A 20,086-nucleotide genomic window follows, 5' to 3' on the forward strand; every position below is an offset into this window, starting at 1 on the left:
TATTAAATTTTAAATTCAGGCTGTAACACAACAAAATTTGGAAAAAGTCAAGGGATGTGAATACTTTCTGAAGGCACTGTATGTAACTGGAAAGTGATGTTTAACAGCAGAATAGACTACATTCGTAGTATAATTTTCAATCATTGTTCATTACTGAATATATGTTTTAAAGATGTCATCTCGGGAATTCCAAATTATACTGACAGGGTCATCAGTGATGTAATGCGGTTTCTTGTGTAAACCCCAATCTCTCCATATTTTCTGCAGTGCTCAACACCATAAACATCTATAGACAACTCAGTAAGAAAGAAACATGACATACAGTGCATTCGGAAAGTACTCAGACTTAAAATATATATATATATATATATATGTTACAGCCTTATTCTAAAATTGATTAAATATTTCCCCCCCCCCTCAATCTAAACACAATACCCCATAATGACAAAGAAAAAAACTGACATTTTTGCAAATGTATTTAAAAAAAAACTGAAATCTCACATTTACGTAAGAGTTCAAACCCTTTACTCAGTGATTTGTTAAAGCACCTTTGGCAGCGATTACAGACAAGTCTTCTTAAGTGTGACGCTACAAGCTTGGCACACCTATATTTGGAGTGCTTCTCCCATTCTTCTCTGCAGATCCTCTCAAGCTCTGTCAGGTTGGATGGGGAGCATTGATGCACAGCTATTTTCAGGTCACTCCAGAGATGTTCGTTCGGGTTCAAGTCTGGGCTTTGCTGGGTCAGTCAAGGACGTTGAGACTTGTCCCAAAGCCACTCCTGCGTTGTCCTGTTGGAAGGCCAACCTTTCCCTCAATCCTGACTAGTCTTCATGTCCCTGCCACTGAAAAACATAACCACAGCTTGATGCTGCCACCACAATGCTTCACCGTAGGGATGGTGCCAGGTTTCCTCCAGACGAGACGCATGGCATTCAGGCCAAAGAGGTATCAGACCAGAGAATCTTGTTTCTCATGCTCAGTCTTTAGGTGCTTTTTTGCAACGAGGGTCTCCTTGGAGATGTTGAGCCCGGACCTGATACAGACCAGAAACAGCTTTGCCGCCCTGGATCCAGAAGTTCCAGCGCCTTCTTCCTTGGGAGCTTCCCATTCAAGATCGGCTCCGGAGGTTCCTGCGTCTTCTTCCTCTGTTCTGTCTCCCTCTCCGGTGGCTTCTACCTTGGGTTCAGAACAGGGCAGCAAGGCTGGCCCTTAAAAGTACACAGAGAGCTAACATTAATGACATGCATGTCAATCTCTCATGGCTCAAAGTGGAAAAGAGATCGACTTCCTCATTCCTTGTTTTTGTAAGAGGTGTTGATAAGCTGAAGGTACCGAGCTGTCTGTTTAAAATACTAGCACACAGCTCGGACATCCATGCATACCCCACAAGACATGCCACCAGAGGTCTCTTCACAGTCCCCAAGTCCAGAACAGACTATGGGAGGCGCAAAGTACTACATAGAGCCATGACTACATAGAACTCTATTCCACATCAGGTAACTGATGCAAGCAGTGGAATCAGATTCAAAAAGCAGGTAAAAATACACCTTATGGAACAGCGGGACTGTGAAGTAACACAAACATAGGCACAGACACATGCATACACACACATAACATATGGTTTTTGCGTTGTACATATATGGTAGTGGAGTATGGGCCTGAGTGCACACACTTAGTGTGTTGTGAATTCTGTAATGAATGTATTGTAATGTTTTTTAAACTGTATAACTGCCTTAATTTTGCCTTGTCAGCAGCTAATGGGGATCCATAATAAATACAACAGCAAAAAACGTAACTAAAGTGCCTGCGAATAACACTAGGACGCTGTGTTCCATGCTATACAAAACCCCCTCAGGGACAAGAGTAGCTCATAAAGGCAATAGCAGAATGTCAGTGGAGATAGTCTTGAGCACTAACACATCACCCATCCAAAAGGCACAGGCTGGCAACTGGGCAACAAGCCACCATGTTGGCTCAATGATGAGTAATGATCACATACAGTATGTCAGGGGGAGGGAGCGATCATTAGCACCCCAACACTCTGGCTGTGGAAGGATGGAGGGAGTGTGAGTACAAAGAGTTCTTTGAAAACCACAGATGAGCACCAGAACCAGGCTAAAGCAAAAACTGTTAACTTCTCAATGTGAAGTGATCACTGAAGACTTGTAAGGAAAATCTTTACTCATTGCAGCAGTCTTGATTTCGCTAACTCTACGGACCATCACACTTCAACAAATCTCCATGTAAACCAAATTAATTGCATGCCCATATTAAGCTATCTGGCATGTAATCATATTCATTGGGACTGTCATTTTTCTCCTTTTCACATCACAGGATGTATGCAAAACATTTATCAGAATTCTGTAGACCTCAAGATTAAAAGATTCATTCAATTCCGGATAACCTGACTGGTCATAATCTTTGTGCAAGGTTTGTTCACCAAGATGCAATGTAAGATGCCTTACGAGTATGTATTATAAAATAGATTACTTGCATTCAAATTAGAGCTGCTTAGAACTATTGATGTAAGTCCTCTAAAGGTCTTGTATCATTGATGTTTCATTGCAGTACAAATGTCAATTTTTCAGACTAAACAATAACAGTCCTCTATCACTTTTCCCTTATTAGTGCAAACCACCAGTGCCAAACTATGAAGAATGAATGAAATAAGAAAAAAACGAATACATTGAGGGTGTGAAAGGTGTTGCAGTCTAGTCACACAGAGGGCTGACTTTGCTTATTGAAGGTAAATACAAGTATGGTGACCTGCTCCATCTTGTGGACAAATATAATATTGCGAATTTGAAAATAAAAATGGCAAATCCAGAGAAAAATGCACAATCAAAGAAAGAAAAAAAACACACCACCGCTCAGGTTAATTTATCAGTTAAACAGAAGACTACTTACTAATGGTTTATATAAACTACATAACCAAAAGTATGTGGACACCTGCTCGTCGAACAACTCATTCCAAAATCATGGGCATTAATATGAAGTTGGTCCCCCCTTTGCTGCTATAACAGCCTCCACTCTTCTGGGAAGGCTTTCCACTAGATGTTGGAACATTTCTTGCTTCCATTCAGCCACAAAAGCATAGCGAGGTCGGGCAAAGATGTTGGGCGATTAGGCCTGGCTCGTAGTAGGTGTTCAAAGGGGTTGAGGTCGGGCTCCGTGCAGGCCAGTCAAGTTCTTCCACACAGATCTTGACAAGCCATTTCTGTCTGGACCTCGATTTGTGCACGGGGGCCTTTCCCAAACTTGCACAGAATCGTCTAGAATGTCATTGTATGCTGTAGAGTTAAGAATTCCCTTCACAGGAACTAAGGGGCCTAGTCCGAACCATGAAAAAACAGCCCCAAACTTTACTGTTGGCACTATGCATTGGGGCAGGTAGCATTCTCCTGGCATCCGTCAAACCCAAATTCATCTGTCGGACTGCCAGATGATGAAGTGTGATCCATCAGTCCATAGAAAACGTTTCCACTGCTCCAGAGTCTAATGGCGGCAAGCTTTACACCACTCCTGCCGACGCTTGGCATTGCGCATGATCTTAGGCTTGTGTGCAGCTGCTCAGCCATGGAAACCCATTTCAGAAATCACCGAACGAATAGTTATTGTGCTGACGTTGCTTCCAGAGGCAGTTTGGACCTCGGTAGTGAGTGTTGCAAACGAGGACAGACGATTTATCAAATCCAAATACATATTTGTCACATACATGTGCTTAGCATATGTTATTGCGGGTGTAGTGAAATGCTTGTGTTTCTAGCTCCAACAGTGTCGTAATAAATAACAATACTCACAAATCTAAAGTAACGGAATGGAAATAAGAATATATAAATATTTGGGGACGAGCAATGTCAGAGGCATAGACATATACAGTAGAATAGGATACAGTAGATTAGGATAGAATATAGTAGAATAGGATAGAATACATTATATAGATATGAGATGAGTAATGCAAAATATGTAAACATTATTAAAGCAGCCAGTGATTTCAAGTCTATGTACACTACCGGTCAAAAGTTTTAGAACACCTACACATTCAAGGGTTTTTCTTTATTTTTTTTTACCATTTTCAACATTGTAGAATATTAGTACATCAAAACTATGAAATAACACATATGGAATCACGTCGTAACCAAAAAAAAGTGCTAAACAAATCAAAATATATTTTATATTTGAGATTCTTCAAACAGCCACCCTTTGCCTTGTTGACAGCTTTGCACTCTCTTGGTATTCTCTCAACCAGCTTCATGAGGTAGTCACCTGGAATGCTGTTCAATTAACAGGTGTACCTTCTTAAAAGTTAATTTGTGGAATTTATTTTATTCTTAATGTGTTTGAGCCAATCAGTTGAGTTGTGACAAGGTGGGGGGTATACAGAAGAGCGGCTCAAATAAGCAAAGAGAAACGACAGTCCATTACTTTAAGACATGAGGGTAAGTCAATACGGAACATTTCAAGAACTTTGAAAGTTTCTTCAAGTGCAGTCGCAAAACCCATCAAGCGCTATGATGAAACTGGCTCTCATGAGGACCGGAACAGGAACGGAAGACCCAGAGTTCTCTGTGGCAGAGGATACGTTCATTAGAGTTAACAGCACCTCAGAAATTGCAGCCCAAATAAATGCTTCACAGAGTTCAAGTAACAGACATCTCAAAATGCACTGTTCAGAGGATACTGCGAATCAGGCCTTCATGGTCGAATTGCTGCAAAGAAACCACTACTAAAGGACACCAATAAGAAAAAACTTGTTTGCGCCAAGAAACACGAGCAATGGACATTAGACCGGTGGAAATTTGTCCTTTGGTCTGGAGTCCAAATTAGAGATTTTTGGATCCAACCGCCGTGTCTTTGTGAGACACGGGGGGTGTGAAAAGATGATCTCCTAATGTGTATTTCCCACTATAAATCATGGAGAAGGTGGTGTTATGGTGTGGGGTGGCTTTGCTGGTGACACTGCCTGTGATTTATTTAGAATTCATGGCACACTTAACCAACATGGCTACCACAGCATTCTGCAGCGATACACCATCCCATCTGGTTTGGGCTCAGTGGGACTATCATTTGTTTTTCAACAGGACAATGACCCATCACACCTCCAGGCTGTGTACGGGCTATTTTACCAAGAAGGAGAGTGATGGAGTGCTGCGTCAAATGACCTGAGTTACACAATCCCCCGACCTCAACAAAATTGAGATTGTTTGGGGATGTGTCGGACCGCAGAGTGAAGGAATAGCAGCCAACAAGCACTCAGCATATGTGGGAACTCCTTCAAGACTGTTGGAAAAGCATTCCAGGTGAAGCTGGTTGAGAGAATGCCAAGAGTGTGAAAAGCTGTCATCAAGGTGAAGGGTGGCTATTTGAAGAATCTGAATTTGTTTAACACTTTTGGTTACTACATGATTCCATGTGTTATTTCATAGTTTTGATGTCTTCAGTATTATTCTACAATGTAGAAAATAGTAAAATAAACTGGGTCCAGGACCCAGTTGCACAGAACGTGGTTCAGACCCAGGGCCTCAAGCTTAATGATGAGCTTGGAGGGTACTATGGTGTTGAATGCTGAGCTATAGTCAATTAACAGCATTCTTACATAGGTATTCCTCTTGTCCAGATGGGATAAGGCAGTGTGGTGCGATGACGATTGCATCGTCTGTGGATCAATTGGGGCGGTAAGCAAATTGAAGTGGGTCTAGGGTGTCAGGTAAGGTAGAGGTCAAGGATCATATCACTAGTCTCTCAAAGCACTTCATGATGACAAAAGTGAGTGCTACAGGGAAATAGTAATTTACTTTAATTACCTTTGCTTTCTTGGGTACAGAAACAATGGTGGACATATTGAAGCATGTGGGGACAACAGACTGGGATAGGGAGAGATTAAATATGTCCGTAAACACTCCAGCCAGCTGGTCTGCGCATGCTCTGAGGACGCAGCTTGGGATGCCATCTGGACCGGCAGCCTTGCAAGGGTTAACACGCTTAAATGTCATACTTACGTCAGCCACGGAGGAGAGCCCACAGTCCTTGGTAGCAGGCCGCGTCCGTGGCACTATTTTATTCTCAAAGCGGGCGAAGGTGTTTAGCTTGTCCGGAAGCAAGACATCAGTGTCCGCCACGTGGCTGGTTTTCCCTTTATAGTCCGTGATTGTCTGTAGACCCTGCCACATACGCCTCGTGTCCGAGCCGTTGAATTGCGACTCCACTTTGTCTCTATACTGACGGTTTTCCTGTTTGATTGCCTTACGGAAGGAATAACTACACTGTTTGTATTTGGCCATATTTCCAGTCACCTTGCCATGGTTAAATGCAATGATTCACGCTTTCAGTTTTGCGCAAATGCTGCCATCTATCCACGGTTTCTGGTTAGGGTAGGTTTTAATAGTCACAGTGGGTACAACATCTTCTATACACTTCCTGATAAACATCCGTCACCGTATCAGTGTATTCGTCTGTTGTTCTCAGAGGCTACCCAGAACATATCCCAGTCCGCGTGATCAAAACAATCTTGAAGCATGGATATCAAATTGGTCAGACCAGTGTTGAATAGTCCTTAGCACAGGTACTTCCTGTTTGAGTTTCTGCCTATAGGAAGGGAGGAGCAAAATGGAGTCGTGATCAAATATGCCGAAGAGAGGGCAGGGGAAGGCCTTGTAGGCATCCCGGAAGTTGGAGTAGCAGTGGTCGAGTGTTTTAGTAGTGTGAGTACTACAGTTAATGTGTTGATAGAACATTTTCCTCAAATTTACATTGTTAAAATTCCCAACTAGAATGAATGCGGCCTCAGGATATGCATTTTCCAGTTTGCATAAAGTCCAGTGAAGTTAGAGGGCCGTCGTGGTATTGGCTCGAGGGGGAATATACACGGCTGTGACTATAACCGAAGAGAATTCTCTTGGGAGGTAATACAGTCGGCATTTGATTGTGAAGTATTCTAAGTCTGGTGAACAGAAGGACTGGAGTTCCTGTATGTTATCACAATCACACCATGAGTAGTTAATCATGAAACATACACCCCCGCCCTTGTTCTTCCCGGAGAGATATTTATTCCTGTCTGCGCGATGAACTGAGAACCCAAATGGCTGAACGGACTCAGACAGTATATCCCGAGAGAGCCATGTGGAAGATGGAAGGAAATCCTTGCCCTGAGCTTGTCAACTTTATTATCCAGAAACTGAACATCAGCGTGGTGTGCACGCCTCCTGAGTCAGACTAAAAATCCACTCCGAGTTTTGGAACAGCCTCTGGGATCAGTTAAATTGCACTGGGGGGTACGAACAAAGGATCCGGTTCGGGAAAGTCGTATTCCTGGTCGTAATGATGGCGAGTTACCACCGCTCTGATATGCAAAAGTTCTTCCCGGCTGTATGTAATAACACAAAACGTTTCCTGGTCTATTAATGTAAGAAATAAAACAAATAAAATACTGCAAAGTTTCCTAAGAGCTTGAAGCACAGCAGCCCTATCCGCGCTTCAGCACTAGGCGGTCCTGTGCTGTAAGCATGTGGCCAATCACTTCACGGCTGAGCCGTTATTGCACCAAGACGTTTCCACTTCACAATAACAGTAGTTGACCGGGGTAGCTCTAGCAAGGCAGAAATTTGACGAACTGACTTGTTGGAAAGGTGGCGAGTTAAAAGTCAGTAAGGCCATTCTACTGCCAATGTTGGTCAATAGAGATTGCATGGCGGTTTGCTCGGTTTTATACACCTGTCAGCAACGGGTGTGCCTGAAATAGCCGAATCCACTCATTTGAAGGGGTGTCCAAATACTTTTGTATATACAGTGCATTCGGAAAGTATTCAGATCCCTTGACTATTTCCACATTTTGTTATGTTACAGCCTTATTCTAAAATTGATTAAATAGTTTTTTCCCTAAAACTACACAAATACCCCATAATGACAAAGCCAAAAACAGTTTATTTATTTGGAAATGTATAAAAAAATGTAAAACTGAAATATCCCATTTACACAAGTTTTCAGACCCGTTAACTCAGTACTTTGTTGAAGCACCTTTGGCAGCGATTACAGCCTCGAGTCTTCTTGGGTATGACGCTACAAGCTTGGTACACATGTATTTGGGGAATTTCTCCCATTCTTCTCTGCAGACCCTCTCAAGCTCTGTCAGATTGGATGGGGAGCATCCAATCTATTTTCAGGTCTCTCCAGAGATGTTAGATCAGGTTCAAGTCTGGGCTCTGGCTAGGCCACAAGGACATTCATAGACTGGTCCCAAAAGCTACTCTTGTGTTGTCTTGGCTGTGTGCTTAGGGTCGTTGTCCTGTTGGAAGGTGAACCTCCACCCCACTCTGAGGTCCTGAGCAGGTTTTCATCAAGGGATCTCTGTACTTTACTCCGTTCATCTTTCCCTCAATCCTGACTAGTCTCACAGTCCCTGCCACTGAAAAACATCCCCACTGCATGATGCTGCCCCCACCATGCTTCACCGTAGGGATGGTGCCAGGTTTCCTCCAGACTGGAAGCTCGGAATTCAGGGCAAAGAGTTCAATCCTGGTTTCATCAGACCATAGAATCTTGTTTCTCATGATCAAAGTCCTTTAGGTGCCTTTTGGCAAACTCCAAGCAGGCCGTTCTGTGCCTTTTACTGAGGATTGGCTTCCATCTGGCCACTCTACCATAAAGGCCTGATTGGTGGAGTGCTGCAGAAATGGTTGTCCTTCTGGAAGGTTCTCCCATCTCCACAGAGTTACTCTGGAGCTCTGTCAGACTGAACATCGAGTTCTTGGTCACCTCCCTGACCAAGGCCCTTCTCCCCCGATTGCAGTTTGGACAGGCGGCCAGCTCTAGCAAGAGTCTTTGTAGCTCCAAACTTATTCCATTTAAGAATGATGGAGGTCCTGGGGACCTTCAATGCAGCAGTCATTTTTCGGTACCCTTCCCCATATCTGTGCCTCGACACAATCCTGTCTCAGAGATCTACGGACAATTCCTTCAACCTCATGGCTTGGTTTTTGCTCTGACATGGACTGTCAACTGTGGGACCCTATATAGATAGGCGTGTGCCTTTCCAAATCATGTCCAATCAATTGAATTTACCACAGGTGGACTCCAATCAAGTAGTAGAAACATCTAGGATGATCAATTGGCAGGATGCACCTGAGCTCAATTTCAAGTCTCATAGCAAATGGTCTGAATACTTATGTAAATAAAAGGTATCTGTTTTTATTTGTAATAAATCAGCAAAAATTTCCACAAACCTGTTCCTGTTTTTGCTTTGTCATTATGGGGTATTGTGCATAGATTGATGAGGGAAAGAATGTATGTAATCCATTTTAAAATAAGGCTGTAACGTAACAAAATGTGGAAAAAGTCAAGGGGTCTGAATACTTTCCGAATGCACTTTATAGTGTGTGTGAACCATATGATTTCCATGACAAAGTTCCAGAGCACTTTATCATCAATGTGCTTCATTCAGAAAATGTTGTTCATAAACATACACAGAAGATTAACAATCATTAAGTCTATGCTCAATGGTCAATCTCTCACGACTGTGTGGAGGGGGAAAAAAGTGCCAAATTTGCTACGTAGATTTCCAGGAACTGAAGTGGTCATTGAAGGTCTCACATGATGAATAGGAGACAATTCGTTGGTTTAAGGGAAAGAGGGATAGAAAGAGAAATAGGTTAGAAAAATACAAAGACGGAGCATAAGGAAGAGACCCTCCCAGGAGAATGTTGTTGAAGGTAAATAAGCACACTGCCAAGGCTACGTCTGAGGAACATATGGTAGCGACATACAGGAAGGAAAGAAGCCAGAAAACAACTAAAATATTACAGCAAAAACGTAGCCTATCATCACCAGTCATTCCACTTATGGATTAGATGTGTGAGTGGCTCAAGTGTAACCGGGGAGGAGTCCCAAATGGCACCCCATTTCCTTTATAGTGCACTACTTTTGACCAGGGCTCATAGGGTTCTGCACTATGCAGCGAACAGGGTGCCATTTGGGAAACAGACCTTGTTATGGGGACTGTATGGCGCTCGGCTGACTGGGACCGGGCCATATACACGGAGTATACAGTACCAAACATTAGGCGCACCTTCCTAATATGGAGTTGCACCCCCTTTCACACTCAGAACAGCCTAAATTCACCAGGGCATGGACTCAAAGCATTCCACAGATATGCTGGCCCATGCTGACTCCAATGCTTCCCACAGTTTGTCAAGTTGGCTGGATGTCATTTGGGTGGTGGACCATTCTTGATAGACATGGGAAACTGTTGAGCATGAAAAACCAAGCAGCGGTGCAGTTCTTGACACAAACCGGTGTGCCTGGCACCTACTACCATACCCCATTCAAAGGCACTTAAATATTTTTGTCTTGCCCATTCACCCTCTGAATGGCACATTTACACAATCAATGTTTCAATTGTCTCAAGGTTTAAAAATCCTTCTTGAACCTCTTCTCACTTTCATCTACACTGATTTATGTGAATTTACAAAGTGACATTAATAAGGGATCATAGCGCTCACCTGGTCAGTCTCATGGAAAGAGCAAGTGTTCTTAATATGTTTTGTATAGTCAGTGTACAGTCTGACGTTTTAAGGCATATTTGAGACAAAGATTTGGGGATGGTATTTATTTAGAAACGTTTAATAAGTTATAATAATACCAGTTAATTTTCAAAGTGTTAAGATGAATGAAAATAAATACAGAATTTCAGGGTGTTTATTTACATTTTAAATGTAACATTACTTGAAAGTTGTTTTTAATTACCTCTTGAATGATAGGGCAAACTGTAGATTTCCGCCTAAATAGACATACCCCCCCCCCCAAAAAAATTTGAATGACGGCCATAAACAACAACAGGTAATGTTGCATAGTTTTAGAAATGTCTGGAACTCACCTTTCTGATAATTTTTTTGTTGTTGAAATTGCTGAGGTGTACTCACTTTTGAGGACACAAGCTCAAGTACATAGTAAAAACGTGAAAATAATAAGGGAAAAAAAAATCTGGATTTTTTTCTTTCTATTCAACAAAAGTGGAGCAATAGGGCTTGAAATGACTGATGCTTTGTAAATATAGTAACAATCAAATTATAAATGACTTACTATAAAATTGCACCTTTCTTATAACTAAAATAAATATGATCATACTTCGTTACAGTACAATCAATATTGGCACTATTTCATATAATTGACAGAACTTTCTCCTAAATGTCCACTGAGCAGCACAGAGACAATTCAAATGTGTGCAGACCCGTTACTTCACCTTTAAGCACAAAGTGACTTCATCAATCTGTGACCAAGAAGAAGTGGTCTTGTTTCATTTTTAAGAAATTAATTAGTATTCTTTCATGTTAAGAGCTCTAAATTCGGCTGAGAATATCACAGAGATGAAACCACAGCTGTTGGATTCGCTGTCCCCTCTTATATATGTATCCGTCACTCAGAGGAAGAGCAAATCGATTGTCTGGATAGGGCAGAAAATGTGACACGTCGCTCCCTTTGCAAATGTCGGGTCCACTGAGCGAGTGGGAGCAGACAGATGGGGCTGTCTGGCACTATGAGGCACAGGTCCCTATGACATTCAAACAGCGCCTCGTACACCAAACTGTCAGTCGGAATCGCTCCAGAACCGCGCAAAGTGCCCCATATAGGAGACTTAACATCCTAAGTTAAAATGCTTGATGTTTCGGCCATTAATGGCCTTCATCAGAACTAGGTTGATGGCAGAAACATCAAGCTTTTTAACTTTGCTTAAATAAAACAATGAGTTTTTAAATGCTGAGAGTGTTGCGCCTTTTTATTTTCAATGAAGGTGCCCTTCACTTCTTCCAAATTAAAACATTACTTACATATTATGTTATAGTTTAAATGAAAGGCTAATTTTTTTTGTAAATGGAATGTTATGGAAGTGTCCAAACTTTTTATTATAGTTTTCACTTGGTTTTGACACTTACCCCACTGGCGATAAACTTCATCATGCTTGTTCTGCAGTTGCAGGGTCACAGATAAAACATGAACAAACACTCCAAAAACACCCAAACACATTATTTTAGAAACGGTAACGCTCTCAGTATAGCAATGCAGGTCTTGAGCAATGCCAAGAGAAGGCCTACACGGAGACGTATCGCTCGAGTCCAACAAATTAGAATGAAAAGTTTGGAATGACATCTAAAGACCTGCATCGTTATACTGAGAGCAATGCTGTTTTTAAAAGGACATATTTGGGTGTTTTTGGAGCTTTTGTTCATGTTATATCTGTGCCCCTGCAACTGCAGAACGAGCATGAAGAAGTCTATGGCTGGTGGGGTAAGTTTCTCAAAACCAAGTGAAATTGCAAAAAAGTGTCTGGACACTTCTATAAAATGCCATATACATCCAAAATACAGATTTGGTTAAAATAAAGTGAACCTGTTCATTAGGTAAAAGACAAATACAGAGCCTATTCAGTACAAATACATCTTCCACATTTAAGTATACAGATTACTCTGAGCCTCAGTGATTATGGCAAACTTTCGGAGGACGTCAGCGCTCAGACAAGGCTCCAACTGGAGGTAAAATGTGGGGAGAGGGAGAGGGAGAGAGAGATCAGCAAAAGAAGACAAAGCTTTTGAGAACCGTGATGAATAGCTACCATTAGGACATTGATACTGATACTGGGATGACTTAGTCGGGGTTGCAACTTAACGTTGAGTTAGAATACAAAATTGACATTTCAAAATGTGGTTGTAAGCTACATTTGTTTGATTGGTAAGTTAGTTTTGATAGCTGGCCGCTAGACTTGTAGTAAGCATGGTCGAATTACTGACTGGGATAGGCCACATTGTTCATCAGTTATAATGAAAACTGCTAACATTTGCCTCTATCCTATGGCAAAATGTCTAGAACTGCAGGAAATGAGTTATAAAACTGCAAAGTCTTCTCTCCACCCCACGGCAAAAATGGGCAGAATTTCATGAAATCAAATTTAAAACGCACATTTTTTTAACTCTTTGCTGTCAGGATGGGGGGCGCAAAAAGGTTCTTCTCCCTGCTCTACAATGTATTCGCTCACCTTGACCAACTTGCTTAGACACAACAGGGCAGGTTTGTAGGTTTCCATGGTGATAGAGTCTGGGCTGATGACATCAGTGTAGCATTGGTACAGAACAGCTGGAATCTGATGGACTTGGCAGTGGCTCAGTACTGAGGAAAGAATAGAGATCCGTTTTAGTATTTGGGTCATTCTGTGTGAAAAGGAACCAGAAATTAACCAAAAATAACCATAATGTTTTGGAAATTTCCAGAATGTAATCCATAGAAAGGTCCTACGGAGAAAGAATGACAAATTCAGCAAGTTGGCAAATATGCATGATATGGCAAGAATCTTTGACAAATTAAATCATGTTTCGTTAATGCAAGTGCTTTTACGCTAATAATACATGCCTGAACATGGTTGGGGGCAAATTCCATTTCAAAGTCAATCAATTTAATGAATTGAAAATAGTCCATTAATTAATTCTGTGGAATTATATGGAAGACTTCAACCCAGGGAATCAAAGACATCAGTATGGTGGTACCTGCAGCTGGCAGTCCAGTGAGGATGTTTGGCTGCTCTAGTGCAGGGCAGAGGGCCTGGCTCTCGGAGGCACTGCTCTTGAGGGAGCGTAGGAAAGGGACAGCGCTACCGTAGAGGTAGTCTGGCGTTTTGTACTCAGCCACAGGGCTGTCCGACAGCACCATCACACTGAGCCCTCTCTTCTGGAGGCAGCCAAACACCTAGAACCAGAGGGAAGGAGGGAGAAAGTTAAGAGGCCGTAGTCATTGTTGACCAGTGCTTTTACAGTCACATCTACTTATAGTCATATCAAGCAGTGGGCATCAACCTGACCCTCTATAAGGCATGTATAAAATCACAAGCGCATTACCTTTTCTGTCCATTGAAACAGTTGGTCCTCTGCAATGTAACAAGTGCTTTGGCAGACCAGGACCTACAAAAGCAACACAAGTATATACTTTAAAGCAGTCGTCACCAACCAGTCAATCGCAAGGCTTTCCTAGTTTTTCCCTTCCTCCAAGGCTTTCCTTGTTTTTAAAACACTTTTTACCCCTTTTTCTCCCCACTTTTAGGATATCCAATTGGTAATTACAGTCTTGTCCAATAGCTACAACTCCCGTACAGACTCAGGAGGGGCAAAGGTTGAGAGCCATGCGTCCTCCGAAACACAACCTGCACTGCTTGACACTGCTCGCGTAACCCGGAAGCCAGTAGCACCAGTGTTTCAGAGTTAACACTGTATAGCTGGCGTTAAAAAAAAAGCCCAACGATAAAGCCTTGAGTTACTATTTTTTTTATTCGTTTTGCACTGTTTGTGGTAGGTGCACTTGATTCAACTGCCCTTCACACCGGGTATCGTAATGTTCCCATTTTGAACCATTTCATGTGTCTGAAGGTATAAACTCTACTCGCCCGGGGAGCAAATTAAGTGCACCCATAGGTCTACCGCTGGCCAATCAGATAGCTCAGATCACCGTGTCTGGAGCTTCCACGAGCCCACAGCGAAGCTGATAGTTGACTCGGTGTGAGATTTCAAAACGTGATCAATCATGACTAGAACCTGTCAAAGAAAACAGCAAAGAGCTGCTGTTCTTATGTGTGAGTTCATATTTAAGATTTTAAAATCAGCACTGTCACATTTATAAGCCATAAAAGAAACCTCCCAGTGAAGCACCAGTGACTCGGTCAATAAGAAAGTGGTCAGATGAAGCATATGCTAAGCTACAGGACTGTTTTGCTAGCACAGACTGGAAAATGTACCGGGATTCTTCCGATGGCATTGAGGAGTACAACAAATCAGTCACTGGCTTCATCAATAAGGCCATTGACGACGTCGTTCCCACAGTGACTGTACGTATATACCTCAACCAGAAGCCATAGATTACAGGCAACATTCACACTGAGCTAAAGGGTAGAGCTGCCACTTTCAAGGAGCGGGACTCTAACCCAGAAGCTTATAAGAAATCCCGCTATGCCCTCCAACGAACCATCAAACAGGAAAAGTGTCAATACAAGACTAAGATCGAATCGTACTAAACCGGCTCCGACACTCGTCGGATGTGGCAGGGCTTGCAAACTATTAAACTACAAAGGGAAGCACAGCCGAGAGCTGCCCAGTGACACGAGCATACCAGACGAGCTAATTTCTGTCTGATCATGCTTACTCATAGCATGCGCTGACCAGCTTGCAAGTGTCTTCACTGACATTTTCAACCTCTCACTGTCTGAGTCTGTAATACCAACATGTTTTAAGCTGACCGCCATAGTCCCTGTGTTCAAGAACACTAAGGTAACCTGCCTAAATGACTACTGACCCGTAGCACTCACGTCTGTAGCCATGAAGTGCTTTGAAAGGCTGGTCATGGTTCACATCATCACCATTATGCCAGAAACCCTAGATCCACTCAAATTTGCATACCGCCCCAACAGATCCACAGATGATACAATCTCCATTGCACTCCACACTGCCCATTCACACCTGGACAAAAGGAACACCTATGTGAGAATGCTGTTCATTGACTACAGCTCAGTGTTCAACACCATAGTGCCCTCAAAGCTCATCACTAAGCTAAGCACCCTGGGACTAAACACCCCCCACTACAACTGGATGCTGGACTTCCTGACGGGCCGCACCAGGTGGTAGGGGTAGGTAACAACACAGCCGCCATGCTGATCTTCAACATGGGTGCCACTCATGGGTGCATGCTCAGACCCCTCCTATACTCCCTGTTCACTCATGACTGCATGGCCAAGCACGACTCCAACACCATTATTAAGTTTGCTGATCACCGACAACAACGAGACAACCTATAGGGAGGAGGTCAGAGACCTGGCCGTGTGGTGCAAGGACAACAACCTCTCCCTCAACGTGATCAAGACAAAGGAGATGGTGGACTACAGGAAAAAGTGGGCCTAGCACTCCCCCATTTTCATCGACGGGGCTGTAGTGGAGCAGGTTGAGAACTTCAAGTTCCTTGGTGTCCACATCACCAACAAACTAACATGGTCCAAGCACACCAAGACAGTCGTCAAAAGGGCACGACAAAACCTATCCCCCCCCCCTCCCCCCAAGAGACTGAAAAGATTTGGCATGGGTCCTCAAATCCTCAAAAGGTTCTACAGCTGCACCATCAAGAGCATCCTGACTGGTTGCATCACTGCCTGGTATGGCAACTGCTCAGCCTCCAACCGCAAGCCACTACAGAGGTATTTTTTCTTAAAACTGCATTGCTGGTTAAGGGCTTGTAAGTATGCATTTCACTGTAAGGTCTACACCTGTTGCATTCAGCGCATGTGACAAATAAAATTTTATTTGATCCACTCGGACTACAAAGTTTATCGATAGACTTGCGTCGCTATTAGCGGCTTGCCTTTCTAATATAGAGGAGTAGCCTATTTCACGTTCTCTGATCATACGAGTAACATGAATTGGTGCATGAGTCAGAAAACCATCAGAGGTAGCCTCTCACGAAACCCACCCTCTGCTGAGACTGACCATCAGATGCAGACACCATCAGTCCAGTAAAATAAACAATTAGTAATGCTACAAATGATCTATTACCAGTGGGATCATATACATCACGTTTTGAAATATAATTTTAAAAAAATGGTCTGAGAAGCACGACATTGGCAGGGCAATTCAAGAATAGTCTATATGCAGTGAGAATGTATTGAGCTTATAGCCTACGCACAAACCTGACTGCTACAGAACTGATTTTGATAGGTTAATGTTGCATAGGCTTAGGGTGAAGTCATGAAAAAAATTGATCACGGCCTGCATTTTGACAAAGTGATCTCAGCCCATGAAAGGTTGGTGAGCACTGCTTTACAGAATCTGCTATAATCGCTGAGTCACTGACTACAGTAGCAATGAAAATATTGTTGGAACACACCTTTAAAAGGTAGAGTCAGCAATTCAGAAACAATGAAGAAGGTGAAGCGCAAGGCTTAACTTCTGTTTTTATCCCGCAGCTATAATATTGCAGCAGTGTGAAGCGCATGTGTCTTTATTTGTCTGCAATATTTGCGGTTCATCCTACTGCTCGTGGCAACGTCACATCACTACGTCTCAGTTTAATTTGTATACCAACTCAGTGGCCTTGTGGTTAGAGTGTCCGTCTTGAAATTGGAAGATCGATCCCTGGTTGAGTCATACCAACGAACAGGACCATATGCCTCTCTGCTTGGCACTCAGCAGATGGATTAATGCTGCAACAGACTACTGTCCAAACACAAGCTTCTGAACTATGGGCCATTGTGGTTTGGACAAGGCTTAGACCTTTAAGTGTATCCTGTGTACAATTGTTGGTGTGCATTGTGTTTGATCAGCCACTCACTGCTGGGTTGTCCCTGTGTCGGTAGAAGAGACAGGCTGGCTCTCCAGGCAGTAGGGCAATGCTCTGTCTACTGGAGCCCCTACTCCTCTCATTCCATAGTGACACATGGCCCACTGCATCCCAGCTTTCAGTGTTCAACACATATGCAGACAGAAATCCTGAAAACAATAGGAGAGAATGTTCATTCCTTGAGAGAAAGAGTTAGACCAGGAGTGTATTCATTAGTTGGATTCTGTTGCAAAACTTGACGGAAAAGCTGTTTGGTTGTATTTCGTTCTTAAACGTAAGTTGTAGTTAATTTTAAAAGTATGGTTTTCATGCGTTGCCATGTTTATCCCAAGTCTGCAGACGGCTTGGCACAAGCTGCACATCTATAAATTACAGAATCTTCCATACTACAAAGTGGAGTGAAGTCCATAGGGTTCCTTCCGCCAGTCACTTTATTGTTTTTAAGAGAAGTGACTGAACTACAACTTCCATTTAAGAACAAAATAGGACTCAACAGCTTTTCACATTGAAGAGCATTGAGTAAACTGTTGTAAAACGTTTTACAACGGAATCCGACTAATGAATACACCCCAGTCATCACAGGTGAGTTTTTATTTAACTAGGCAAGTCAGTTAAGAACAAATTCTTATTTACAATGACGGCCTACCCCGGACGACGCTGGGAAAATTGTGCGCCGCCCTACGGGTCTCCCAATCACGACCAGTTGTGATACAGCTTGGAATCGAACCATGGTCTGTAGTGACGCATCTAGTACTGAGATGCAGTGCTTTTGTCCGCCGCGCCACTCGGGAGCTTACCTGCAGCATTAGTGCCCACGGCAATGATGAGGTCTGAGCATTGCAATTTGTTGCTGCCAGAGTCCTCAAGTGATTGTGCGACTTCAGGGCACCACGCAATATGGACCTCCCTGTTAAACCAGAACGAACACCAGTCAGTCAAAATCGTGCACATCTTTACACTCAGTCACCGTGTCCTAACTTATTTAAATAATAAAAGGAGCTGTGTACAGTTGAGAACAGATGACATGTTATATTATTGACATGCGATGGATATTTCAAAAGAACCATCTGCTCTAAACTAAGCTACAAACGCGAACCATTTCAAAGCCTTCGCTAACTAGTTACCAAGTGAAACTGAAAGCTCAATCGCGTGCAGTTAGTCGTTAGCTAGCTGGCTGTTAGCTACCTCTTTTCTTCTATCTCTCTGTGAATTTGCTCATCTTCGTTTTCATCATCCAGATCATCGTCGTCTTCTTCGACTGCACGCGAGTAAACAGATAAAACCTCTCCGAAAAACGTTGCCATCGTTTATTGTATGACTGTAGCTAGCTAGATGACCGTGCTGACAAAAAAAAAATGCGCCCAAAGATTTCCTCCTCATACCAAACTGTGGGAGAATCTCAATTGTCTCTCCTCGCGTCCTCTCTCCTCCTTCTCAAAACCCATTGGAGGAGAAGGTCAGAAGGTCTGGACCAGCTGTTTTTCTCATCCAATGGGTTTTGAGAAAGAGGCGAGGAGAGCGGTGTTGCCAACAAATTTTCAGGGGAAGTTGCTAGAGGCAGGTCGATTTGTTGCTAAATGACGTTATGATGTCATTGCGCGATGACGTCATTGCGTAATAACGTAAAACTGCGTCAATACGTAGAATACACAATAACGTTACTCAAATTGACTTTCTATCAGTGATATAGAATCTAAACAGTGTGATGAACCCATCAAAGTTGAAGAGATTATAGAGTCTATCAAACATCTAAAGAACAATAAATCACCAGGTGTTGATGGAATTACATCAGAATTTTACAAATTATTTTCTGAACAAATAGCTTCCTTCCTATTTGAAGTCTTTTTAGAGAGTATTAAAAACAATGTTCTCCCTCCTACAATGAGTCAGGGGTTAATAACACTGATACCTAAGCCTAAAAAAGAAGTGCTGCTCATCGATAACTGGCGTCCAATTTGTCTTCTTAATAATGACTATAAGATATTAGCCTTACTACTTGCAAAAATAATTAAAGAAGTCCTGGATGCAATCATTGATGAAACACAGTCTGGCTTCATGAGGAACAGACATATTTCTAACAATGTCAGACTAGTATTAGACATACTTGACTACTCAGACCTAATAACTGAGGATAGCTTCATATTATTTTTAGATTTTTATAAAGCATTTGACACAGTAGAGCATCAGTTTCTCTTCCACTCCCTTGAGAAACTTGGCTTTGGGGATTTTTTCTGTAAGGATATTAAGACTCTCTATGCAAATAGTAACAGCTCTATCAAATTGAAATATGGCACCTCACCTAGATTTGAGTTAAAGAGAGGAATTAGGCAAGGTTGTCCTATCTCTCCGTACCTGTTTTTATTAATCACCCAACTTCTTGCAAATTCTTTAAATAATAATAGATACAACATCCTGCTGAAACAAGGTTCGTATCGCTCTGTTGTTGAATGGGCCCCAAAAGAGAAACAAATCTTTCCTACTGATGAGTCAACAGGGTCAATAGAAGGTAGGTTCTGAGGGTCAGGTCTTGACACGTTCCTGAATAACATAGCAACACCTGAGGGAATGGCATCTAAAACAATTGCAAAATCTTTAGGTGTTACAGGGACCTTGTAAAGTGATAAGAATTCCTTATAACTGAGTAAAAGACCCTCTGCATTTACCAGTTGGCTCACCAATAGGATATTATTTCGGAACCAATATTCTAAAAACAAAGAAGTATTTTTATACAATA

The 20,086-nt window shown here is 42.4% G+C and overlaps 1 protein-coding gene across 2 annotated transcripts; it reads right to left on the minus strand.

Moving 5' to 3' along the window:
- Positions 1–898: 898 nt before the first annotated feature.
- LOC120057004 (proteasome assembly chaperone 1-like) lies at positions 899–18,804 on the minus strand. Of its 2 annotated transcripts, none has more exons than XM_039005346.1 (7): positions 18,538–18,804; positions 18,150–18,259; positions 17,344–17,501; positions 13,878–13,940; positions 13,530–13,728; positions 13,025–13,155; positions 899–1,211 (listed from the first exon to the last, which is right to left on the minus strand). In XM_039005346.1, the coding sequence occupies exons 1-7, from the start codon at positions 18,654–18,656 to the stop codon at positions 1,176–1,178; spliced, it is 816 nt and encodes a 271-aa protein (XP_038861274.1). In that variant the 5' UTR covers positions 18,657–18,804; the 3' UTR covers positions 899–1,175. The 2 variants fall into 2 exon arrangements, with proteins under 2 accessions (XP_038861274.1, XP_038861273.1); XM_039005345.1 differs by lacking the exon at positions 899–1,211 and adding an exon at positions 11,750–12,518 and having other exon boundaries at positions 18,538–18,796.
- Between the last annotated feature and the right edge of the window lie 1,282 nt (positions 18,805–20,086).

Source organism: Salvelinus namaycush, chromosome 12 (genome assembly GCF_016432855.1).
Source record: "Salvelinus namaycush isolate Seneca chromosome 12, SaNama_1.0, whole genome shotgun sequence".
NCBI classification, from domain to species: Eukaryota; Metazoa; Chordata; class Actinopteri; order Salmoniformes; family Salmonidae; genus Salvelinus; species Salvelinus namaycush.